Source organism: Rhipicephalus microplus, chromosome X (assembly GCF_043290135.1).
Source record: "Rhipicephalus microplus isolate Deutch F79 chromosome X, USDA_Rmic, whole genome shotgun sequence".
NCBI classification, from domain to species: Eukaryota; Metazoa; Arthropoda; class Arachnida; order Ixodida; family Ixodidae; genus Rhipicephalus; species Rhipicephalus microplus.
Window position 1 is genome coordinate 422,653,456 of NC_134710.1, and position 27,598 is coordinate 422,681,053.

The 27,598-nt window shown below is 43.0% G+C and overlaps 1 protein-coding gene across 2 annotated transcripts in view; it reads right to left on the bottom strand.

The window, feature by feature from the left end:
- The window catches only part of LOC119160937 (DNA mismatch repair protein Msh6), a 619,403-nt gene that overhangs the window by 50,330 nt on the left and 541,475 nt on the right, over positions 1–27,598 (bottom strand). For both annotated transcript variants that reach the window (XM_075880344.1, XM_037413220.2), the window contains 2 exons: positions 9,202–9,291; positions 5,327–5,481 (listed from right to left, as the gene is read on the bottom strand). In XM_075880344.1, coding sequence (XP_075736459.1) covers positions 5,327–5,481; positions 9,202–9,291 — 245 coding nt within the window. The remainder of the gene's footprint in view (positions 1–5,326; positions 5,482–9,201; positions 9,292–27,598) is intronic.

Genomic DNA, 27,598 nt, shown 5'->3' on the forward strand with positions numbered 1-27,598 from the left:
GGTTGATAATACAGTGATCATTCCACATCTCAATGTTCAATTGTTGGCTCAAGTGATCCCTCAGATTGATGATTGATATGTGGGGTTTAACGACCCAAAACCACCATATGATTATGAGAGTCGCTGTAGTGGAGGGCTCCGGAAATTTCGACCACCCGGGGTTCTTTAATGTGCACCCAAATCTGAGCACACGGGCCTACAACATTTCCGCCTCCATCAGAAATGCAGCCGCCGCAGCCGGGATTTGATCCCGCGACCTGCGGGTCAGCAGCCGAGTACCTTAGCCACTAAACCACCGCGGCGAGGCAAGTGATCCCTCAGAAGAAGTCTTTGGCCGATGTTCCGCCACCATGTCATGACGCTAGTTCTACTCTGACTTTTGACACCATCGAGAAAATGATCACCCCCGACCTAACCCGGTACAAGCTACAGATCTCCACAATAGACTTGCGTCCTACCACAACATTTTTTACTTTGACTACCACCCTCTGGGCCAATCTGTCGTTACTCATCGGATCAAGCACTGCTGATGCCACTCTTATACGCCGGTGTCCATACCGCGTATCTTAATGAGGAACGTCACCTAATACAGCACGATGTCATCAAAATGATCACTAAGAACGTTATAGAGCTGTTGTCCTGCCCGTGGGCCTCCCTGTCGTGCATGTGAAAAAGAAGGATGGAAGCTGGCACTTCTTGTGTTAATTATCGCCACTTAAACATGGTAACTCATAAAGACGTCTACCCTTTGCCTTGGATCCATAACGCCCTCGATTGCCTCCATGGTGCACAATACTTTTCATCCATCAACCATCGGTTCGGCTATTGACATATTTTAGTCTACCCCATGGACCGCGAAAAAACAGCCTTGTGACGCCCGATGATCTCTACCAATTCAAGGTCATGCATTTGGACTTTGCAATGCCCCGGAACCTTTCGAATGCATGTATCTCCGCGGATATAAGTGGTCCATCTATTGATGTTACCTAGAGGATGTCATCGTCTAATCCCTTACGCTCAACAGCCATCACGGACGTTTGTCTGTAGTTTTGGATGTTTTTTGCAGAGCCGCTCTTCAAATGAATTTGGCAAAGTGCCGTTTTGAACGGCGCGAAATCACTATACTCGGCCACCTTTTAAATGCTGTCGGCGTTCAACTGGACCCTGACAAGGTACGGGCAGTGCGAAAATTCCCTGTACCGTGCTCAACCAAGGACGTTTGCAGTTTTGTAGGATTATGTTCCTATTTTCGTCGCTTCGTCCGCAACTCTGCTGACATCGCCCGACCTCTTACTCATCTCCTGAAAAAAGACGCTCCTTTCACGTCGGGCACCGAGCAAGCAAACTCTTTTTCTGCCCTTATCCTTTTGCTGACTGCATCGCCAATACTGGCCCATTTTGACCCTGCTCCATATATTGAGCTTCAGACTGATGCCAGTAGCCAGAGAATTGGGGCGGTTGTCAGTTAAACATAGTACGGCAAGAATCGAATAATTGCTTACGCCAGTCGTCTGCTTTTGCCTGCCAAGCAGAAATTCTCCATCACTGAGCGTGAATGCCTAGCGCTAGTGTGGGCCGTGACCGAATTCAGGCTCTATCGGTATGGCCGAATGTTCTCCGTAGTCACAAACCGTTGCGCTCTCTGCTGGCTCTTGTCACTAAAGGACCCGTTTGGACGTCTCGATCGCAGGGCACTACACCTTTAAGAATACTTGCTTGAGATACATTACAAGTCTGGGCGACTTCACACAGACACAGACTGTCCCGTCATCTAGTTGAAGAGCCTAATCTACAAGACCTTGACTCGAACCCCTGCGTCCCGTCCATCCGCACTTTGGGTGACGCCGCCAATGAACAGCGACGGGACCTATTGTTAGTGGCTATTATCGACTGTCTAACATCCCGACCGCCAGATTCGTCTGTTTGAGCTGCATGACAACATTCTGTACTGTCGTAGCTTCAACGCTGATGGCCCAGAACTACTTCTGGTGCTACTTCGTTGTCTACGCAACAGTATCCTGGAACAACTTCATGATGCACCAACTACCGGTCACCTTGGTGTTTCTCATACATACAATCTGACAGCGACGTTTTTTCTGGCCCAGCATGTACCATACTGTGGTTCGTTACGTCGCTTCATGAGACCACTGCCAACGACGAAGGCGCACCTCAGTGCTGCCGTCTGGCCATCTACACCTCATCGACATACCCATGGAGCCATTCTTCCATGTTGGACTTAGACCTGCTAGGCCCTTCTCCTACGTCCACCATGGGTAATAAGTGGGTTGCTGTCGCCACAAATTACAACACACTCTTTGCCATCACTCAAGCACTGCCTATGAGTTGCGCTACAGAGGTCGCTGACTTTCTCTTGTTCGACGTCATTTTACATCATGGTGCCCCTTGGCAGATGCTTACTGATCGAGGAAGATACTTCTTTAACGTATCGTGGATGACGTTCTGCGTACCTGCTCCACTCAGCACAACCTTACTACAGCTTATCATCCCCAGTCGAACTCTTACTCAGATGCTGTCAATGTACGCTTCGTCTCATCACCGTGACTGGGACATCACACCCCCATTCGTCACTTTTGCTTATAATTTTTCACTATATGATAAAGCAGGTTATTCACCCTTCTATTTGCTATTTAGCCGACATTCAGTGTTACCAGTTGAAACCCTCGTTCCTTCGACCAGACCCTTGCCTACTACCGACGCCAACCATGTCACTGTTCAAGCCCAAACAGCTCGTCAGGTCGCCCATGACCGACTATCTTTGTTGCAAAAACAGCAATAAGATCGTTATGATAGTTGACATTGCAGCTTCTATTTCACATTGGGATCTCTTGTACTCCTCTAGTCACCCTGCCACCAAGTCGGCATATTCAAGAAGATTCTCTCCCGTTACAACGACCCTTATAAAGTACTCCGCCGACTCAGCGATGTAAAGTACCCCTGAACACAGCCTCTTTCACTACATCACTCCAGACGGACATTGTAAATGTTTCTAGACTGAAACCATATTTCCTCGCTAGCTTTTCATCACCTTAGCAAGCAGGGCAACCGCCCTTCCGCCAGGGAAGGGTGACGTTACGATGTAACATAGACATGAACCAAGGTGGTGGTCTCCGAAGATGAAGACGATGAGAAAACGTGGAGCACTTGCGAGAGTGGTACTCCTCGGTTATATTGTCAGGCTGACGATCCGCAGTGTGAATGAATCCACATCTCATCTCCATCACAATATTAACTGCAAGTTCTAGGTCGCTTCGAGATCACAGATCGAAGCATTTATTTTGTGCCCAGCTCACCCCCGCCAAAGAAGAAACAAACAAAATGGTGCAAAACTTGCTAACTATAAAAAAAGCAAAGCCAGGCCTGCGCGAAAAGCGCAGCACAGTCACAGCGAAAGCTAGAAGAGCGGCCTTACAGAGCTTTTTCTAAACAATCGTTGGGTAACCGCTGCAAACACACTTGCTGGGTACCCACTACGGCATTATAATAATAATTTCTGGGTAGTAGTCTGACATTCGCTATGCTATTCTTTGTATTCTTCCGAGAAGCGTGGTATCTGCTAAACACTTGGAAGGAATTTTGTGCCCATTGTTCATGCAGTGGCTGACGACGATGAAAAACTATGCCTGAAATGGGTATGCGCCCCAGTTGATAGGTGATCAAGAACAAGCTTTTGTAGTGGGTTGGGGAATCGGACGACCCACTCATTACGTTATTCGCATTGTGTGACGACTGGTTGTTCTTTTGCTGTTCTAAAAGGCTTTACTATTCATATTAAAGCGATTTTTTTTCCCACATCAAGCATGCCTGAGGCAAGTTTGCGACCAAGTTTTAAGCACCGACGCGGCCCAATGGTACATTATTGGGCAGGCACGCAGCGGACCAGAGTTCGATCTCCACTGTGTCCTTGGAACTCGATTTTTTTTTTTCTAGTTTCTGCGACGGTGGTTACGAACAACTACGGCACTACGCGTGACCCGAGTTTCAATCTCATAACAGCTTTCACTGTAAAATATATATATGGGCTGGTGTGCTGCTGCTGAAGCACTTACAAGAGTTCTTCAGTTGCTGCATGACTGCATTCATTCATTGCCACATTCTACATGGCTAATTCATCCTCTATGATGAACGAGTCAGTGGTGTGTCTTGATGCGCATCCATCAAATAACATGAAGCACTGTACAATGAACAAATGCAACCGTGCATCGGAGAAAGTGGAAATGCTTGAGTAAAGAGTCACTCACACACATTTAGTATTTCATATTTGTCGCGTTTTGCACTAATAATATGATGTGTTTATTCTCCCAAAGCCAACATATGATTATGAGAGACGCCATAGTGTAGGGCTCCGAAGATTTCAACAACCTAGAGTTCTTCACTGAGCACCGAAGTCTGGGCATACGGGCCTACAGCATTTTTGATCCCGCAAACTTATGGCACTCAACGGGTTAGCCGTTAAGTGCCATAACTACTAGACCACCTCGGCAGGGCGATGTTTTTTGTGCACTTTTCTTTTTGTCAGAAAAACCAAGCAGACAGATTTGAGAAAACAGTGAATGCTTGATTCTGGGGCTACTTCCGGTAGCCTACAGCGTCAAGTTAGTATTTTACTGCTCTGAACAATAAAGTGAGCTGAATAAAGGTAATTGTTAATTTATTGCTTAGCAAATAAAACAAATTTTATGTACGCACCACTACTTCAGTACACAGCATGTAGAACTTTTCTAAAAAGCTTAATTTTTTTTCTTCTTTAAATATGGTTTCCAGTTCGCTGAGACACCTGGTATAAAATGTTTTAAAAGTTGCACTCATCCTACAAACACTGCAAAAAACAAAAATATTAAGCATAACCTGCCTTCGTTATTGAAATGTAACCTAGGTAATTCTGACAAGAAATATCACCAGCATCTGCTGGTCTGCCATGAGGAAAACTCAGACGATGTGCTGCACATTGCGACATCCCTCAACAGTTTTAGCTAAACAAATGCAATAGAGCCACCAAAATCACTCAAAAAAGGAATGCAAGACCAGAACTATAAATGTGGCTCAAAAAAAAAAAAAAAGAATAGCTGAACCTTGGTAACATGACAGAAAGCCTTGTGCTTTCTGTGTTGTGCACCGACTAGTGAAAAAGCAGTAATTGGCCAAGGAGTACTGCAAACACCAGCACACACAAATGCACACACATACACCAATTGAGAGTATGAAGCAGTTATCCACTTTAAGAAAATGGTGTGAAACACAGGACAATGACCGAGATGTTACTGTCCTGTTTCCTTGACTATGTACCAACTAGTCTCTAGTACACTACCATGTGTGCCAGCTGCACTGCCGGGTGGAGCCGGAAGTTCTGCACGAGGTGATGGTAATGGGTCGAGAACAACGTGCAACAGCGGATGGTCGATGCTAGCTCCTGGACCACTGCATGCGCCAGGGCCATGCCATCGTGCGTCGACGTACCCCGGCCTGAAATTGGACACATCAAAGTGTTCACACAACAAAATATCCTTTGAAGCTTGAAGGTACAGCTGCGATTACAGCAAAATGGCTGCTACTTCTGTGAAGCCCATGGTTTCATACTTGAATTCTCTTCAATGCTTTTATCTCAGTAAATGAAACTTTTGTTAATAGAACACATTTTTCAATTACCTTCTGTTTTTTTTAGCATGAGTCAACTGTTGTCTTTGGGCATTGTTCAAAACACGAGACACAGCAAATAAATGAAAAAACCACAGCATATCTATGGAGTGAATGATGATGAGTAGGGCAAAGCGTTCGTCCCGCAATGAGCACGAGCCCCCGCGGCCCTCCGCTCCGCTTAGTTTGTTCCCCCTCAACTAGGCGACGAGCTTGAGCTGCCGTACCCACCACTCTCCTTCATCCATGCCTTACCAACGATCCACCACGTACGACAACGATCCAGGAGACCGAGGGAGGCACTTGTTCCCCCCGCACCCAAGCGCAGCAGCAGTGGCATCAAGAATATCCTCACACAACTCAAGTTTGTTTGTACTTCTTTGAGACAGTGTCATCTATTATACTGTTTGGGAGATACTACCTTCTTTTTTTTCTCGTTTTCTTCTTTTGTTAGTTACGCATGACGCAGCACAAGGTTAGACTGAGAACAGTTTCGCTCCCCCCGCCCCTCCCAAAACCTTGCTGAAACTCGCCTGCCACACGGGTGCACAGCAGAGCAAGAGCCATCATAATTGCCTTTTAGGGGCGAAGGTCCTCTTAGTTTAACCTTGTCCTGCATCAGATGTAACCGACCAGACAGACAGACAGGCACACAGACAGGCACACAGGCACACAGACAGACAGTCGGAAGGACCGATGGACGCTTCACTTTACTCATCATCAGTCACTGTGTGGATATGCTGTGATTTTTTTTACATAATCCTCCACTCCAGAAGCCACACTTTTCTGTATCACTTTTTGCAACCAAGTGCCACATGCCCACTTTCCTATGAAATTTGCACAAGTGTCTTCACTGTTAGAAACGCTTAGAGTTAAAGGGCTGGTTTCACAAAAATTCCGGCATCAGCCTCGTTGTTTGTGAGCGAAAACTCATCATTTTGTCTGCGACCGGAAAATCAAAAAACCTGCAAACAAAATAAATAATGAAAATTCTGGGTCCGACTGGGGATTGAACCCAGGTTGTTTGTGTGGCAAGTGAGGGTTCTACCACACAGCCATGCATCTGCTTGTGAATACAGTGAAAATAACTTCTGCTTAGATATGCAGTAAAGTAACTTTCATGCTTTACAAACACACGCATCTTGTTTACATGCTTTCCTATACAACATGATATATTGCAGTAATAATGTGTGGTACAAGCGTATATTGCCATTGGGCATCAGAACAAGTGATTATCATAATGACTTCATGGTTTAAAGCCAATCACCCACTACGAAGGGCACCCACATTACTGTGCCTATTCCCTTACTGGGGGATGGGTAACACAGAAAAGTGGGGCATTGCTACTGCCCATCACTCTGTTTTTGCGCTGGCCCAATAAAATTTTGCAAGTTGCGTGAATGGGGATTTTACTATACGTCTTATGAATTCGGCAAGAAAATACAAAGCCATTATGAAAATATTAAAAATGAGTTATTTGACTATTTTTATTTTGAAGGAACATTTGTGAGAAATCTTTTGTGTGTAAAATGATGAAATCTCTTCTATTTATTACAAGTCAACTGGGTATTTTTCTGAACTAAAATAATAACTGTATGCATGGTCAATCTTTAGTTAAAAAATTATATGTTGGATGATTACTATTTTAGGGTTTTTACTTAAAGAAGAACTGTCATTAACGATAGAATTCTGGTGTAAAAACATTTTTTTGCTTCAGAAAGGGCATACAAAATTCAGAAAAAGGTCACAAAAGTTTGCGTTTGTCAGGTTCAGCAGTTACAAAGAATATGTTCCTTTTTTGTTAGGAGAAAACCCCATTTAAGGTTCGAGTTACTACGGTGGAGCCACGGGATCAGGCACGGTTCGGGTCATTTTCAGTAGATTAGCACTGCGCGCAAGAACACGCCATTTTGTGGAAGCACTCGTCAGTAATGCTGTAATATTTTGCAATGAAAATTGAAAAATCGCATTTGCAGTCGTCTTCGCCTTCGATTCCCCCTTAAGGTCACATAGTGGATGAATACAAGTTTGAAAAGATTTTAGGCACTATAACTGTATGAAGTATGCATTAGCGACAAGATGTCGCTATCGTGATCAACTTCTAAAGGCGAAGCTTTAGGGTTCCCTAATTTTTATTCATCCTCTCCAAAGTCCCGCCCGCCTTGAAAGCTGAAGGACGGCTCCGTGGCTAGGACAACTTTCCATTTATAAATGGCACTATAATGATACCGTCTGTTTGGTGCCATTCAGCTTTGCCACACACAGACCACTAATAGCGCCACTCAGAATGACAAACAACTCGCCTATACACTCGCCACAAAGATCAAAATGGCAGCCTCACGGGCCACACGTAACATGTGCAGGTGTTGGCTTGGCTATTAACAATACCATCTAGGTGGCGGTAAAACCGTAGTATAAAAATCTAACTTGAGTTTACATTTGCGTCTTATTAATACTGCTAAGAGCTTCACACACACAAAAAAAAAGTTCAGAACCTCGGCTGTACATACTGTTATGTGAATGATGAGTCAGTAGAAAGTCCGTATACTCTTCACTCGCTATACCTACAGAAGCGGTTGCAGCATTTACCGGTTCTGCACAGAGCCCAAGCAAAGAAAGATCTTCCTTCTCTTAAACCAGCACATACCTGCTAGTTCAAGCATAATCTCTGGCGGTAGAGGCGCCGTTACGGCACATCTAGGTGTCGACATCACTGGGAGAGTGGTAGGGCTTCAAGCGTGCCACACGATATTACTGACCTGTGGGTCAGTTGAATGCGACAGGCGTAATTTCTTAATTTACCGGAAAAATGACACGAACGAATCGGTATGAACCTGCACATCGAGACAGCAATTTTTGACAGCCCAATGTGACGGGCCGCAGACAGCAGTGGCGCCAAAGAACTGGGCGAGACGAGCACATCTCGGTATCTTCTTTCGTACAAATGTCTTTAGTCCTTTTGGCTGTGCACCGCAAGCATCGACGATGTGACAGTTGGACGAGTTCAATTGGAGGCCAACTTTCCAGAAGACATCGAGAATAGCTGACAAATGCTGAAGGCGGGTCTCAAATGTAGGCAAATATACAAGGACATTGTCAATGTAACAAAGGCACGTTGTCCATTTGAATCTTTCTAGCAATCTTTATATCCCTCACACTCACAAAACGTGTTACGTGAATGACAAGTTGGTAGACTGCAGTCTGTATTCTATTGGTTTGATACATCTACAGTAGCGGTTGTAGCGCTGACTGGATCAGCCTAGTGCCCATGCAGAAAGAGACCTTTCTTCTCCTTGTCCCGCACACATGCACATGGTTCTATAGGGTGGCAATATGCCTGAAGCAATATGACCAGTCATATTTTCTGACTAACCGTCTATCAAAGCTAATGTTCTCTCGCGATTCTACCTAATGTACTAATGTTCCAATGCATGATACGAAGGCATTAGCAGCATGTGTGGAACTTTAAGTAGACACAACTTCAACACTTGTTTTCCCAGGCTTTGTATGCAAGTGACTGCCGCAAAAGTTACACAGTCGGACACTTACCAAGCTCATCAAGCAACACCAAGGAGTGTTGGGTGGCATGCTGCAAGATTGCTGAAGTCTCGTTCACTTCGACAAAGAAGGTGCTCTCACCTGCAGACACAAAAGCTTTCTTTTATAACCTCTTTTCTTTCTTTTTTTCTGGCAATGACCCTAGGAATTCTTACCCGCTGACATCACACTGCACTAAAATTCACAGGATGTATAATAAAGTTTGCAGTAGCATAATTTCGCTGCAACGAAATTTCATGTACAGTAGTCTCCTTTTAAACAAAACCTTGAAAGACCAGGAAAGTGTGTTTTGTATAGGAGAAGTTTCGTTTAATGGGAGTCTACTGCATATATAACAAAAAAGTAAGGAAACTGCAATCAGGGGTGAAACAGAGAAAATAGAGTTAGGGATATTTTCGGAGCAATAAGATGCTGCTTTTGGAGCAAGAGGATACATACAATTTATTTATTTATTTATTATTACCTCACAGGCCCCGGAAAAAGCATAAGGTGAGGGGGGTATGCAATGCAATACAATCTCTTAGCTACGTGTATTAACAGAAATTTGCAACAATGCTACTAAAAGCCAAATGTAACCAGAATGAAAATAGCTAATGTGGTTGAAAAGCAACCTTGGATAAGCTTATCACAAATAAAATATATACACTTGCACACACACACACGTATAAACATATTAAAAGAAAAGCGGTGCACAAAAAGACGGAGACAAAGAAGAGAACCACACACAGCGCTGCACTCACAACTGAAAGTTTAATCCGAGCAACAAGAATTTAAAAAGTAATAGCCGCGCATGACAAGTGAGATACTACGAGATTAAGTGATATGCTCATCAATAAAAGTGAACTCTTTTTTGTGCAATGTAACCGAGGTCTGGCTTACGCAAGCATAATGTGACTTGTTAATATGATAGGCTTCAGACACCTCACGGGTGAATTGATCGTGGTGCTTAAAAATAATAACAGTGTTAGACAGAAGTGGTGTGCACCCACACGTGGCACAATGCGAAGCCAAATGGGAAGGCGTGCCGTTATGCAAAAAGAGATAGTGCTCCCGCAACCTTTTATTAATACAGCGGCCCGTCTGTCCCACAAAATGAAGGCCACAAGATAAAAGAATGCGGTACACCACCCCCACAGCACAAGGCACATACTTATATCTATGGTTTACGGCACCTTTCTTTACATCTGGCTTGTCCTTCTTGTCTAGCTGATTTGACACCAAAGCACATATCTTTCCCAATTTATTGGGTGCCCTAAAAACCACATCAACTCCGTAGCGGGAACCAACATTTTTTAACCCATGTGCCAGTTTATGCATATAAGGAATTACTGCGAACTTCATTTTTTCCCGATTGATTTTCCTAGCTGCACGTCCTTTTAAACCAACAATTAACTTATCGCAAACAGCCACAATTATGTTAGGGGGAACCCTGCTTCCTCTAGTCTTGCAACTTGCTTAGCAAAACCAGAGCCCAACATGGGCCTGGACGATTTTTCTAGAGCGGATTTAAGGCAGGTGAAAGCGATGCCCCTCTTTACCACCTTTGAGTGGGCTGATCCAAAATTAAGAATTGGTTTCACTGATCATGGCTCAAAACACCAGCAAATATGGGAACTCTGAAACTGAAGTTTAAGATCGAGAAATTGTAGACAGTCAGATTCTGGAACCTCCGATGTGAAGGACAGACCCATGCCTTCTGTCCTGAACACCTTCAACACATTGGAAACATTATCCGGGAACGTGGCATCCTTTATAAAAACTAAAAAATCGTCCACATATCGGAAAATACGCATCACAGTTCCGCTTAGGATTGTGTCTACAATGCGATCTATTTTGGCTAAAAAAATTTCACAAAGGACAGGTGCAACGCACGAACCTATACAGACTCCTGATCGCTGGATTAGGGTCTGCCCTCGCCAACCAATGTACGTAGACTTTAGGTAAAAATCTAGTAATTCAGTAAAAAATGAAGTTCGCAGTAATTCCTTATATGCATAAACTGGCACATGGGTTAAAAAATGTTGGTTCCCGCTACGGAGTTGATGTGGTTTTTAGGGCACCCAATAAATTGGGAAAGATATGTGCTTTGGTGTCAAATCAGCTAGACAAGAAGGACAAGCCAGATGTAAAGAAAGGTGCCGTAAACCATAGATATAAGTATGTGCCTTATGCTGTGGGAATGGTGTACCGCATTCTTTTATCTTGTGGCCTTCATTATGTGGGACAGACGGGCCGCTGTATCAATAAAAGGTTGCGGGAGCACTACCTCTCTTTGCATAACGGCACGCCTTCCCATTTGGCTTCGCATTGTGCCACGTGTGGGTGCACACTTCTTCTGTCTAACACTGTTATTATTTTTAAGCACCACGATCAATTCACCCGTGAGGTGTCTGAAGCCTATCATATTAACAAGTCACATGATGCTTGCGTAAGCCAGACCTCGGTTACATTGCACAAAAAAGAGTTCACTTTTATTGATAAGCGTATCACTTAATCTCGTAATACCTCACTTGTCATGCGCGGCTATTACTTTTTAAATTCTTGTTGCTCGGATTAAACTTTCAGTTGTGAGTGCAGCGCTGTGTGTGGTTCTCTTCTTTGTCTCCGTCTTTTTGTGGGCGCTTTTCTTTTAATATGAATATACACCAACTCGCCCAACTTTCTATTCTGTAACATGTATAAAATAGTGGAAACTAAGTGCAGTGTGTGGAAGAATGTTGGCTCAAGTGGAGGCAAAAAGCGTCATGAAGCAATATTTTCCGGTAGGCTGTTTCAGAGACGAATGTGCAAGGTAATGATGAAAAATTAAATGATTACGTTGCACCATATAGGTGGGTGTAACTGAGAGTGTTGTGTAATCTACGTGATGTGAACACTTGATGATTCAAACATGGTAGTTATAGTGCATCATAGTGAATTACCTTGTGAAACAATGACAGCAATGCAATATCACGACGGACACCTCACGATGGTAATGATAGTTTGGTTGTAATCTGCATGATACTAGACAGGTGACTATAGTTTTGAACAATAAAAACGGTTTGCCCTATTAAGAATGATTTCTAATGCTTTGATAAAGTATTTCTGATGTGCTGACCAAATAGGAGATTCATATTCAAGCTGCGGTCACACAAAAGTTTGATATGCAAGTTTTCGCAAGGAGGTTTATGGGAAAAGACAAGACACCTCCATTTATTTAGCATGGTATCCCAAGTTTTGAGCAATACAACAAATAAGGCGCATACTTTTATCACGGCCACTGAATAAAAGACAAGGTGCAGCTAGTTGCGTGTTGCCGAAGTGGCGAGATGGGCTTAGTTTACCTTCCAGTCGCTCTGGCGCCACCACTCCTCCCAAGAGAAATGCTTTTACATGCATTTCTACGCGGGACAGTAGGCCGTAAATGTGGCTGCACATCACAGGTTCGATTTTGAATTGTTATTAGGAGTACCTATTACACCACATATGTGAAAAATTTGCTCTAGGAGGGCCAATCAATAGTAGAGTATAGGCCTCAATACTCTCCATGAGTTCTGCCCGTTTGACTAAACTGAAATGAAAAGGGCCACTGATTCCGTTCATGGGTAGGCAATCACCAGGCAGATTCCAAGGGCTGACGTATCGACCCACCGAAACGCACCGCGAAAGAATGCACAATTTAAGTGTAGGTTCTTTCAGTGCCCAACAATGCCGGTTGTGGTCCAAAGACCAAGTTGAAAACCAAGAGCTTACAACACATACAAAATATGTATTTGCAGTGAAGGCATCACAAACTTGCACACTTGGCGGTTACTATTAACAACTCGCAAAATCACTTAGAAGGTGTTTGAAGCAACAGGAACAAACTTACCACACTACAGATGCCATCTCACGCATTATAAACTGCACAAGAACACTTCACGGCCCCAAATATTCACCATACACGTGTGTGCATCCTGATACGCTTCTCGACACTGTAGATAACAGGGGAATACGTTGTTACTTCAAAGTAGCGTCTTTTTTTGTCGACCTGCTCAGCAGCACACAACAGCTTTGCAGCGTCACACCACTAAAAAAGCAATTGTCGCTGCTACCACAGCGCAAAGGCAGGGGCCAGCCGCCACCGCGACTGCGGTCACTGCTGCAGACCGGCTGCGTCAGCGTCGCTGCCACTGGGAGGCTACACTCACCAACGACGAGCTGGCAGACCAGCTATGGGCTGTCCGGCAAGTCGAAGATGCCGCCCGGGTCCAAGGACTTAAAGCGGTCAGCTGAGGCACTGCCTTCTTCATCGACCAAGGGTGGGAAGAGACAAGGGTTAATCCCCCCCCACGTCGCCAAAAAGGCACTGCCGGACTTCAAATAAAGTTTATTCATTCATTTATGCTACACACGCACGCACCAAGGAATCGTACTCGATCACAGGAAACAAAAGGCAAGCTATCCCCCACACAGGATCGCACACAAAAAAGCACAAGAAAGCACATAAAAAAGCACACTGACAAGCACAAATCCTCACGCAACCACATTGAAACATGAAATATTATCCAATTTGATGAGTGGAGTGTCAGCGCCCACCCCAAAAGAATGGCCGAAACTGTCAACTCTGCCCAGAAACGCTCGACTATTGACGGCGAAGCGATGCAACAGACTGCACCCTGTTTCTTATCCAGCGGCCGTGTTTTTATAAAAGAAAGGAAAAATTGATTGATTGATATGTGGGGTTTAACGTCCCAAAACCACCATATGATTATGAGAGACGCCGTAGTGGAGGGCTCCGGAAATTTCGACTACCTGGGGTTCTTTAATGTGCACCCAAATCTGAGTACACGGGCCTACAACATTTCCGCCTCCATCGGAAATGCAGCCGCCGCAGCCGGGATTTGAACCCGCGACCTGCGGGTCAGCAGCCGAGTACCTTAGCCACTAGACCACCGCGGCGGGGCAAAAGAAAGGAAAAAGATGTAAAAACCATTCAACATGAGCTACCTCATGCACACTGCATGTGAACACTGCTCTTTCAGTAAAAGCAGTATGTTGAACCATTACATAGTACAAACACTGATTTAAGTCCACATTAGCATTTTCAGCAACCATAAATAGGGCTGCACATGCTAACGTGGACTTAGCAACCTGGAGATCTTGAAATGTGGGAGGTTCACAAAGCAGGATCAAGTAGATCATACTTTTAATCTGTTGTTTCTAAGGGCTGCAGAAGCATCACACACAAATTTGAATGATTGGCTGTAATTTTCTTAGACATCAGCAATCATACTTGCACTCGTGATGACACAGCATGTGCAGGCAGCACTAATTAAAAAAAATGTGTTGTGTGCTACTACAGCTCTTACTGAAGGCCCTTCTGAATTTTAGTATGCTTTTCTGCAAGGCACTACTACTGCAGCATAAAGTGCATTCTGCATAGTATAGAACAACGTCCGAAAATTTTATCACTGCTGTCCCTCCCCACCCCCACCCCTCTTTCTTGCCTTTTTTTTTTCCACAGTAAAGTTTAGAGTTAGGGTCTGTACTTGCGGATACGATGATGCCCAAGGTGCAGGTAACCTGTATCGTATCTGGTACAGCAGGTGTCTAGTATCAAGCCCACTTTCTCATGACATGATTGTGTGGTGAAAGTATGCACCCTTTCTCGTTGCGCCCCGCAAATAAATGGCTGCCCCACTAAAGATATGGTTCTTCACGACACACTACATTCTCATGTTTTGCTCCATCATCATGCCAATACACACAGAAGTGAAACACGATACAAAAGTGTGATGTGGTGAGGCTACAGGCTGTGCTTCCAGATTGAATGATAACGCCTAAACTGTAGGTAACCCTGTCGACCTCCATTTCTTGCCAAAACTAGCGTAAATGAGAATAACACTTTTAGGCTGGCCGGGCACTTTGGCACAGCATGCCACAAAATTGAGAATTTGTATCAAATTGGCACAACTGGTGCAGTTGTTGCACCCTTGTGCGATGCATATAAATGCTTTGAGTGAGACTGTCACTTGCATTATGAAAAATTTGTTAACAGAGATTGTGTCGAGCCTATGTTTCAACAAGCAGACTTGTCTTCCTCAAGGATAGAACAAAACTGATTTTGCGCTTGCGTGTCTACACTTCGTACCCTCTTCTACGTCCTAACAAAGGAGGGGGAGAGGGCAACATCGGATACGGGAGTGTGAGAGAGCACGAGAGGGGTGATGGTGCTGTGATAAATTGTATGAGTGAAGAAGGAACATGTGTTCCGTGAATAAAAAGGAAATAAGGAAGCGATGGGGACGTGGGGATGTACAGGTGTCACCGAGTCCCGGTTCTCAAACGAACTGTCAGAAGTTAACAATGGCAAATTTGAAATTTCTAGACGAAAGGTTTAACTCGCAGTAGTTTTATTTTATTTTATTTATAAAATACTGCAGGCCCATTCAGGGCCTGAGCAGGAGTGGATACAAACATTGGTGGTAATAATAAAAGTTATGCAATGATATGAGAAAATGTACATACATATATACAATGCTTAAACGCCAACCATTGTTACAACAAAAACAAAACAACAAAAATGTATAAGAAAAAAACAAAAAGTAAAACTACTGATAGGTAAAACATCTACAACAGTGTGCTCACTGCCTATAAGCAGTAAGTGCCAACAGAAAATACCACAGTTCTCAGCATACAACAAAGTAAGAAGATTGATCGTGTATGCGCAACAAAGTACACCACTAATTACGAACATGAAAAAGAGGATAATTTCATATTATATTGAACTATCTCTTCGGTGAGTTCAGTGCTATGTACCCTTGTCGATAGGAGTGCGTTACACTCATCTATTGTGCACAGAAAAAATGAAAATTTGAAAACATTATTTTTAGTTCTATACAGAGTTAGCCATTCAGCATGATGATTCCTAGTTGTCGAGTTGAAAGGGGCGATACACGATATTCTGGTTTTAAAGCTAGTTTTATACTTTTCAGCTGAAAAAAAAATCTTCAGTCTCTGTACCTTTCGCCGAAGTTGCAATTTCTGAATACGGGTAGTGTTGTTTCAATATGGTGGTAAGGGAGTCAGTCTGCCGATACTTTGAATAAATAAATCATATAGATTTCCGCTGAATCCTTTCGAGTGCATTGATATTTTTTTTTCTGTGTGTGAATCCCAAATAACTGCGGCGTATTCAAGCTTCGGTCTTATAAGTGAAGAATATGGTAATTGTTTTGCCTCAGCTGGTGCTTGCTTCAACTTATGTCCGAGAGGACAGAGTTTTCCAAAGGAGGATGCACAAATGTTCTATATGTGTGAGTTTCCGTTCAGTGTATTTGTTATAGTTATCCCTAGATATTTGTACACTAACTTCAACGAGTCTAATGAATTCAAGCAAGTACGGAAGACACTGGCTTTTCCAGGTTATTTTCATGAACACAGTTTTCTGGGCGTTAAGAACTATGTCCCATCGCTCACACTATTTATGAATTTTTCGCAAGTTAAGATTAAAAATTACTTGGTCCTCAGAGCACTTTACTTCATTAAATATCACACAATCCTCAGCAAAAAGTCAAATACAGATTAGTTCACTAATTTCATCAACGATATCTTTTATGTGTATAGAAAACAGCAAGGGATCAAGTATACTTCCTTGTGGCACACCCGATGTTACTGGTAACTGCCGCGAGCAATGGCCATCGATACTTACAAATTGTACTCTGGCACTTAAGTATGTCGTAACCCAAGAAACTATGAAATCTGGTAAGCCTAGAGCCTGAAGCTTCAAGATTAGTCTTGCATGACATACAAGGTCAAAAGCCTTTTTAAAATCAAGGAAAACAATGTTAACCTGTCCCGACTCGTCTAGAACAGAGGCGAAGCTATGTATGATTGTTGTCAACTGAGTCACTGTAGACAACCCCTTTCTTTGTGTAAGTACCATACAAAATGGATTGAAGAGCCCTTTTAGAAACGTTTACACATACGGGCTTGGGTGTATCGAACTTGTGAATAAGGTATGACTGAACATTTTCTGTCTCTTGCAAACCGAAAGTTTGACAGATGTAGAGGTTGAGAGTGTCGAAGTTGTATTGTGTTACATCAAAATGCTTTGCCACTAATTAAAGTAATTTTTTTTGCAGTGTCCAAGTGATGATCGTTTAATCTCACATTAAAAGGCTGGCCGATTGGATTAATGTACTGTTTATGACAATATAAACAGTCGGTCATGTAAATAACATTATAATTATTGCTGGTAAATCTAGATCTTATATGATGGACATAATCACTCCTGGCGCTTTTAACTATCACGTCATCTTGAAGGTGTTTTCAAGTCTTGCATCTTGGAAGGGAGCAAGGTGTTACTTGGGCAGTAGAATGCGAGTTTATATTTACATGCACTAACATGTCCTTAAAAATTCTATTGCTCCGATATGTGATATATTGACTTCGGCAAACGCTTTTTTAACACACCCATTGCTTGCAAGTATTAGATAATACTTTCAAAAAATATTATTTATGTTCAAGAATGTTTAACAGGTATTTCAGATATTGGTTATAAATGCTGGCGGCTGGTTAGGTTGTGCTACGGGGGTCGTTTTACCTAGTTTCATTTTCCTATCTAGTTCACATGCTTCGTTGTAGACTTGTTTAGGGTGCCTTGTGGGTAATTTCTTTCAACTAATGTTTCCTTTAGGTTACTTAAGTGATGGACATATTCACCGTCATCACAACAGATCCTTGCTATATGTCTCACTTGTGCGACGAAAATCACTTGTTTGCAGTGTCGTGGGTGCTGAATAGTGCAATCTAGATATTGTTGGCAGTCTGTCGGTTTTCTGTAAAGCGCCGTCTTCAATTTCCCCACTTCAATAGATAATGCAGTGTCTAGAAAGTTAGTAGGGAGTTTTGAAATACGGGTCCCAAAAGTTCGGGGCCCCAAAAAAAACAGTGTCAAGGCCACTCTGAAGGCGCAAAACCCGAACCTCATTCGGGTATTGTGTTGGAGACGCTAATTCTCGAATTTAGCAGGAGCCCCAAAGCCTGCCCCAAAAGGTTTGCGTCAGACAGACGTGACGGCGCCCATTGAAGTGACGGCTCTCGGCCTACACTAGAGGGACCTAAAATAGAGAGACTGTCCGAAGCGCAGCAGACCCTATTAAAAAAATCTTCGCTCCTGCTTGACCCAAAGCGTGCATATAAAAAGGGCTTTGGGGCCCCTATTCGCAAACTACCTAGTTTCATTGAGAGAATGATGCATGGTAAATTTAATACTAGAGTGAAACTTGTCATGGTGATCAATGAATGTGTTTAGCGCAGTTATGTCATGTTCCCATATAAGAAATATGTCATCTATATAGCAGGGATAGATAGAAGGCTTTACTGGAGATGATTTCAACAGTTCTAATTTCAAGTGTCCCTTACAGATGCTGGCACATGTTAGCACAAAAGGGGTTCCCATATTAGTGCCAAAACATTGTAGGCAGTAGAACGAATCAAATTCAAAATAATTAAATGGCAGGACTTCCATTATATGAGGCTGCAAATGTTTTATTTTTTCTTTAAAATACTCAAAGTGTACTCTCAAATGCATTAAACAGACAATTAGGAGCAAGAAAGCACAGGGGACATTATTTCTTGTTTTTGACTGAAGTGTTACAAATGACGTGATTGCGATGAATTAAAAAGGGGAAAAAATGACGTTTTCCTTTAGTGGGCTTCAAACCAACAACTTCTGAAAACACGCCCAAAGCTCTACCAATTGAGCAACGATGGAAGGTGCTTCTCTGCCCACTTTTCTGGACATTTGCAGATGTGCAAACACTGGAAGTGTCAGCCAGTGACATAAGTAAGGAGACTTTCGCCAGAGGGCGTCAGAAGGCATGTTATCTTTGCGTGATGTGGACGAGAGGTGAATCCTCATATGCCACCCTATAACATGAGGCCCTCCTCGTTGTGGAGGATAAGGGAAATTCCCTCCCAGGAGCTTGTTTCTTTCTGGTACACAAGCATATGCATACAACAATCATCATTATCATCAGCCTGACTACGTCCTGCAGCCAGTGGCATAAGTAAGGAGACTTTTGCCAGAGGGCGTCAGAAGGCATGTTATCTTTGCGTGATGTGGACGAGAGGTGAATCCTCATATGCCACCCTATAACATGAGGCCCTCCTCGTTGTGGAGGATAAGGGAAATTCCCTCCCAGGAGCTTGTTTCTTTCTGGTACACAAGCATATGCATACAACAATCATCATCATCATCATCAGCCTGACTACGTCCACTGCAGGACAATGGCCTCTCCCATGTTCCGCCAGTTAATTCGGTCCTGTGCTTGCTGCTGCCAGTTTATACCCAGAAACTTCTTAATCTCATCTGCCCACCTAACCTTCTGTGTCCCCCTAACCCGCTTGCCTTCTCCAGGAATCCAGTTAGTTACCATTAATGACCAGCGGTTATCCTGTCTACGTGCTACATACCTTCCTTTTGAGGGATAGTGGCAATCTACCGGGAATGATTTGAGAGTGCTTGCTAAATGTGCTCTACCCCATTCTTTTTTTTTTAGTTACTTCAGTCTCGTAGTTCAACTCCGCGGTTATTACCTGTCCTAAGTAGACATAGTCTTTTACAACTTCAAGTGCACTATTACCTATCTCGAAGCAGTGTTCTCTTCCGAGGTTGTTGTAAATTACTTTAGTTTTCTGCAGATTAATTTTAGGACCTACTTTTCTGCTCTCCTTGTCTAACTGAGTTGCAGAATCACGAGTTGCAATTCGTCCCCTGAGTTACTCAGCAATGCAATGTCATCGGTGAAGCGCAGATTACTAAGGTACTCTCCATTAACTCTTATGCCTAACTGTTCCCATTCTAGGGCTCTGAAAACCTCCTGTAAGCTAGCGGTATATAGCATTGGGGAGATTGTACCCCCCTGCCTTACACCCTTCATTATTGGTATTCTGTTGCTTTCTTTATGAAGCAATATGATAGCAGTTGATCCCCTGTAGATTTCTTCCAGGATGTTTATATATGCTTCATTGACGCCCCGATTCTGCAGTGTCTGCATGACTGCTGATATTTCTACTGAGTCAAACGCCTTCTCATAATCTATGAAGGCTATGTACAGTGGTTGGCTATATTCTGAGCATTTCTCTATTACCTGATTGATGGTATGAATGTGGTCGATTGTTGAGTAGCCTGTTCGAAATCTTGCTTGTTCCTTTGGTTGATTGAATTCCAATGTTGTCTTGACTCTGTTAGCAATTACCTTTGTAAATAGCTTGTATACTACAAAGAGCAAGCTGATCGGCCTGTAATTCTTCAAGTCCTAGTCATCTTCTTTCTTATGTATTAGGATGATGCTAGAATTATTCCAAGATTCTGGTACTCTTCCCATCAGGAGACACCTCATAAACAGGGTCGCTAGTTTTTATAACACAATCTGTCCTCCATCTTTCAGCAGATCTGATGTTACCTGATCCTCACCATAAGCTTTGCCTCTGCATGCTCTCTAAGGCTTTTCTGACTTCTTCTATCATTACTGGTGGGGTGTCATCTGGGTTACTGCAAGTTGTTACATTAAGGTCATTGTTGTGCTGCCTACTGTACAGATCTCTGTAAAACTCCTTTGCTAATTTTACTATTCTATCCATATTGGTAGTTACTTTGCCTTCTTTGTCCCTTAGTGCATACATCCGATTTTCGCCTATCCCAAGTTTTCTCTTCACTGCTTTGATGCTTCCTCTGTTCTTCAGAGCGTGTCAATTCTCTCCATGTTGTACCTTCTTACATCGGATACCTCACGCATATTAATCAAGTTCGAAAGCTCTACCAACTCTATTTTGTCTGTTGTACTTGAGGCTTTCATGCTTTGACGCTTCTTAATGCGATTCTTCGTTTCTTGAGACAGCTTGCCAGTGTCCTGTCTAACTTCAGTACCCCCAACTTCCACTGCACACACCGTAATGATGCTCGTGAGATTATGATTCATTGCGTCAACGCTAAGGCTGTTTTCCTCGATAAAATCTGAGTATCTGTTCTGAAGTGAGACTCCGAATTCCGGTACTTTCCCTTTCAGTGCTAGCTCATTTATTGGCTTCTTGCCTATCAATTTCTGTCATTCCTTCTTCAAGTCTAGGCGAATTTGGGACTGTACCATTCTATGGTCACTGCATTGTACCTTGCCAAGCACTTCTACATCTCGCAAGATGCCTGGGTGTGCACTCAGTATAATGTCTACTTTGTTCTTATTTTCACCACTAGGGCTCCTTCATGTCCACTTACGGTTCCTTCGCTTTCGGTAGAAGGTATTCAAAATCCGTAAATTATTGCGTTCTGCGAACCCTACTAGAAGCTCCCTCCTGGCATTTCTAGTACACATGACATAATCTCCTACTGCCTGGTCTCATTGCATACAACAATAGATCGGGTCAAGAATAGCATAGAGGACAGAGGTGGCAAAATAATATACCAAAAGAAGTGGACAGGTAAACACCTTCCATCGTGGCTGGATCTTTATCAGACAAACAATTCTAAAATTGTGAGTTCGGACAACACTGACAAAGACGGTGATGTCTTGTTCATTTTATTCCAACTTATGTCATGACTACACCACAGTCAAAGGCAACAAATATGTGTGCTATGCTTTTGCTGGGCTAATTTTATGTTCTATTCATTTGCTTCTCGCTCAAAAGGTGATGAGGTCCCCTTACAAACCTTCCCTCCTTTTGTTGAATCTACATGTGCACTTTGCAGCTGGCAAAAAAGATAAGTATTCCAGACTTGCCATCACGACTGTGAGCAGCACTGACTTACACTCCCATGCTAGCATGCATATAAATAGTGTGGGCACGAGGATGACTGAGCTGAATTGGTAGAGTATCGAGCATGCTATCCGAAGGCTGCAAGTTCTGTTCCAGATGCAGCAAGTTCTCTTTTTGTCCACTTTACTTTTTTCCCACTTATGTCATAATCAATACAATGCAGCCAAAACCGTACAATTAACATTCGCTATACCTTCAGCAAAGTGACGTATTGGGCTAGTTGGTTTTGCATGGCTAAAATACCATGGACAAAAGAGGTTAGAGAAGACACATGTTATAAATTACCTATAGATGACAAGCAGAAACTCAAAACTGAATTTATTTAAAAAACATGAAGGAAAAAAGGACTGCATTAAAGAAAATGATTGGTTTATGATGAGAGTGTGGGAAGCGGCTATCTTGCTGAGCTGTCTTCTGGTGCTACACGTGGGGTGACTAGTACGCGGAGAGGAACTGCGAATCATCTCCCTAGCTCTAACCACCCCGCACCAGAAAACAGTTCAGCAAAATTACCCTCCCCTCCTCACACCACCCTCATCGTAATCAGTTTCAAAAAAATCAATTTGAGCGCACACAGGACACATTCATGCACACACACACACTTAGGCTGTGAGATGAAATTGAAATGTGGGGTTTAACGTCCCAAAACCACCATATGATTATGAGAGACGCCGTAGTCGAGGGCTCCGGAAATTTCGACCACCTGGGGTTTTTTAACGTGCACCCAAATCTGAGCACACGGGCTTACAACATTTCCGCCTCCATCAGAAATGCAGCCGTCGCAGCCGGGATTCGATCCCGCAACCTGCAGGTCAGCAGCCGAGTACCTTAGCCACTAGACCACTACGGCGGGGCAGGCTGTGAGATGATAAATGTACGTCTTGAAAGTGTATGCTGTTGGCTTTCTATGATGCTAATGCGTGCATGTGCCCTGTGTATATATTCAAACCTTCGAGCTATGAATAAATCATCTGGAAGTGAGCGCTGTACATGTTTGATGCTTCGGTGTGTGTGTGTGTAAATGTGTCATGCGCTTGCGCTCAAATTAATTTCTTGAAACGATCTACCAACGAGCCTAACAACAAGTTATTTTCATCGTAATCAGTCCGTTGCCCTCCCTGGAATTTTTTTTTCCTCTATGTCTTCCTGAATAAATTCAGTTGAGAGTTTGTACTTGTCATGTATACCTCGTAATGTGTGTCCCCTCTAACCTCTTTCGTCCTTTTGTCCCAGTAACTGTAGTGCAGTATTTTCTTCATCCCTGCACCTTCCTTTATTGGCTCAATATACGTTGGTATTTAATAGAGTTGTATCGAACAAGAAAACAAGCTTTAAAATCGCTTACTTTGCATTTTATTGGTTTTTACAGCACATTACTTCTCAATGAGAGAGATACTTTTTTAAAAAGTTCATGCGTACCACTGTGAAAAAATAATATGTTACCCATAAAAGCTGTGCCACCAGACAGCACTCATGACCTTCTTACTCATGACGCCGTGGCTGTCATGAGTAAGAAGGTAGTGTATATAGCCAAAGATGGCAAAGAGAGAGGACAAGCACCCAGAACGAGCGTGTGCTTGGAGTAGCACGCAGCTTGACACACATGACACAAGCTATAGCAGAAGACTACAGTTTGATGAGCTGGCATTGATGATGTGTGTTGTTTCGTGGTGCAAGGGCCATTTGAGCACCAGGTTACATACCAAGAGATGTGAACGATGATTATAATAAGCAGGTGTATTCAAATTCTATGCGCTAAGGTGGGTAACAACCTACAAGTATTAAAATCATGACAGTGACATGTAAAGTGGGTAGTAGGAATGGACGACAAAAAGTCATGATAGTAAAAGCATGGTGGAGATATATGGCATTAGCACACGTGCCTCGTGAATGCCCATGCGTCCAAGGGCTGTGAGGCAGGTGCTTTGTTCAATGTAGCCACTGCAGTAGCGACCTCTCTTGAGAGGTCGTGCAACCGAATGACTGGGTATATGACGTGAAAAATGTTCACGTCTATTAAAAAAGCCAACAATGATTTATGAGTGAAAAATGATTCCCTACCAATAAATATTGCAGGGAGAAATGGTATATCTGTCGCCAGTAGTGTAATGGGAAGTGTTGTCTTCTTAGCGTGTCTAATCGACTGTACTGTAGGTAATTAAATGTGAAGCATGGTCAGGGCTTCCCCACATATGTTACACAAGGGTGGATCGCCACTAGACAAAAGGTATAAGTGCGTACTGCGTATGCGTGCTGACGTTAGCCTTGTAAGTATAACTTCTGTGTGACAAGATTTATCTGATGCTTTGCTAATGCTTTGTGCAGTTTGTTCTCTGTGTGCCGATTCCATGTGCTCTGCCAAGAAGCCCCAAGCTTTTCTTTCAGCAGAGGTTTCAGGTCAAGTGCATGATAGCTATAGAAGTATTAGAAATGCTTGCATTGATAGATGCGGTTAGCTGGTCTGCCAACTCATTTCTTTGTATCTCACGATCTCACGGTGTCCTGGCACCAGGCAGACTACGACATGCTGTAAGCGAGTAGACTGTGCATCGGAGTGAGTAGAGAGATTCAAGGACAGGGCTTTTGGATATTTTCAGGGTTTTTAGAGTCTTTACCATGCTTAGAGAATCAGTGTATATTACTGCACATTATAATTATCATTGTTTATTGTTTCTGATGGCATCCAATATCGCATATGCTCTTCTGTGAACATAATTGTGTTAGGATGCAGAGCTCCAGAATCTAAAAAAGATGAGCCAACTGCAGCGGAGGACACAGAAGTGTTAGACTTGCAGGCATCGGAAAAGAATGCTGGGCAACTAGGAAGTACATGCGGATATGTGTAATAGGTGCATATTTCATGACTTCTGTGAAAGACACATTACAGTCTATAATCTGCCACAGCCACAGCGGGAGACCTACAGCATGAGCTACCAAACAGTGTTCAAAAAGTGGCACACCCATTTCCTCAGTGAGGCCGTTCACACAAAGTGAGTAGGGCTGTCTCAGCGAAGGACAGTTCTTAAATAGGAAAGGACAGAACAGATAAATGATTATGGCTTGTGAGGGGTGTTCCTTGTGGGCGTTAACAATAAAATAGTAACATCGCTGCAGATGAAGCGACCACTAGTTCGATTTATTGTAGAGGCTGTCTATGGGGCTAGTGTGAAAAGCATCTGTGGAAACGCGAATACCCAAATGGTGCACAGGGTCAAGTGTTTTCATGGTGCTTGGTGCCGCATACTGATAGACGATTGCCCCATAATCTAGGCGCATGTGTATGAGGCTTTTTATAAAGATTCATCAGGCATTTTTATCACTGCCCTATGATATCTGCGACAAGACTTTTAGTATAGACCACTTTTACAAGCAAGCTGCCATTTTTACCACCGCAGCGCCGTCCAGTGTCTGCGATGTTTCGCTGCCATATTGGTGTGTGCGGATCTGCATCGGTGCATGCAGTGTACGCGCTAAGTACAAAGAGTATTGCTGTTCTTTGCAATACACAGTCAAAACACAGCAACACATTATGAGTGTAGAGGCTCTAGTAAGTAATTGCTAAGCTGTCAGCTTCGATATGGCTGAAATAGAAAGCAGTGGTGACTCACGAGACGTTTTCGCAGCGGCACCTATGATAGACAGGAGGTGAGTAGCAGTTTAATGCATTCCTTAAGCAGCATGTGTGAATGGGTAATTGGTAAGTATGCTTTGTTATAGCTGGCCTTGTTGGGTTCTGGGAGTAAGCACTAGCATTAAATTTTTGGACAACTCTTGAAGTAATTGGTATATCGATAACAAGCAAATATGTACGCCATTGTCCAGCTACACTTTAAGTGCACGCAGTAGTGTTCAATATGACTCTGTGGTTTCTTTGCTGTGATTCTTTGTGTTTAATGCCACTCTACAAACGCAAGTACATCATTTGGTTCTGTTCAGTAAGTCGCAATACAAAGTTTATGGATCGGAGAAAGCAACAACACTGATGCGTGCGGTGTTGATTCACGTCATCGTCGTAGCTTGTGTATGATCATTGCGCATGATAACAAACAGATGTACAACGGATGAGCTCGAACTTCCCTGTAGAAGCATCACAAAGAGAAAATAAAAATAAACATCTTACACATCTGGAAGCACGGCATAGCATAAAGTCACTTGGACGCGAACAGCTGCCACTGGCAATACGCTGAAAGTGCACCCGTTTTTGGTAACATTGTTGTCATTCTTTCTTTTTTAAGAAGCATCACAATGAGTGCTTGTGTTCAGGTAACGACCTGGCTTTAGCAAAAGTAGGTTGATTATTCACGACACTCAGGCTGCCGCGGAAAAAAAAAAAAAGTGCTGTGGCCATAAAACTGCTCCAGTAATGGTCACGAAATTAACAAGTAGAAACCGTCGAAAAAACGCCACAAGCACGTTACTGAGCCAAAGAACAATTATCTCGTGAAGGCCTTTCAGTTGTGCAATTTGGAAAGTGCTCATTCTATAATCTTGAAATTGCACGTGCTTAGATTTGGGTACCTGCAGGCGCTGTAACTCATGTGCTGTTGCATAGAAATGGGGAATGTTGATGTTATAATAAAAAAAGTCTAGGCAAAACATTTTGTGCATTAACCATCAGCTTTGAAACAGCTTTTCTTTGCTGCAGATGATGAGGTGTACCAGCGCCCCATTATAATAACAAACTGGTGTAATGAAGAAACAGCCACAAGGACACAAACCAAATATAATAAAAAATTTCTCAGAGAAGAAGGCCTGTGACCTCACTAAAACCCTTTCAAAGAAAGTTGTGCCTCGCATGTTTCAGCTGTAAGCCTTTTGTGCTTTCGATAGCTGTTGTCACAGCCAAACACAGCGCCGTGGTAGCCTGTTGACTTTATCTCATCCGATATTTCGATTTTCACCAGCACACCTCCTTTAGCGCATAAAAACAAAGAAAGCAACACATTGACTTCGCATGGGCCGCGCATGTAAAAGGTGGCAATCTCCACACACCAGCGTTGGTGGCCGAACGGCCGGTGGAGAGAGAGGGTGGCGAAAATGCACCAATACGTGATTACACTCTTCCTCCTTTGTGAAAATGGTCTATACTCATAGCTTTCAGGCATTTGTTCTTGAGATTTTTCATGTGGGGTATGAATGCCCATTTCATGTCTACAATTATGCCTAAAAAATTTGCGTTCAGTTTTCACAGCTAGCCACTGCCCATGCAGATCAATGTCCGAATCTGGATGTAGGCCTCTCTTTTTTGTAAATAAAATTCTTATGCTATTTTGCAGATTAAGAGTGCACCCATTCTCGTCTGCCCATTTGTTTACCTTATTCAAACCAAGTTGACCTTGCCATACACATGTTACGAGGCTGCATGATATTTATTTATTTTATTTATTTAAAAATACTGCCAATCCCTTGTCGGGATTTTCGCAGAAAGGACATCGGGGAAACACACAATAAAAGCACACAATAAAAACATCCGTAAGTTATACATCGTTTAGGATACGCGTTACATTGATGCTACCAAGTTCTCACAATTTCTAACAATCAAATTCAAACAAATTCTAACCAAATTCTAACAACAAAGTTCTAACAGTAATTGTATTATATCCAAATG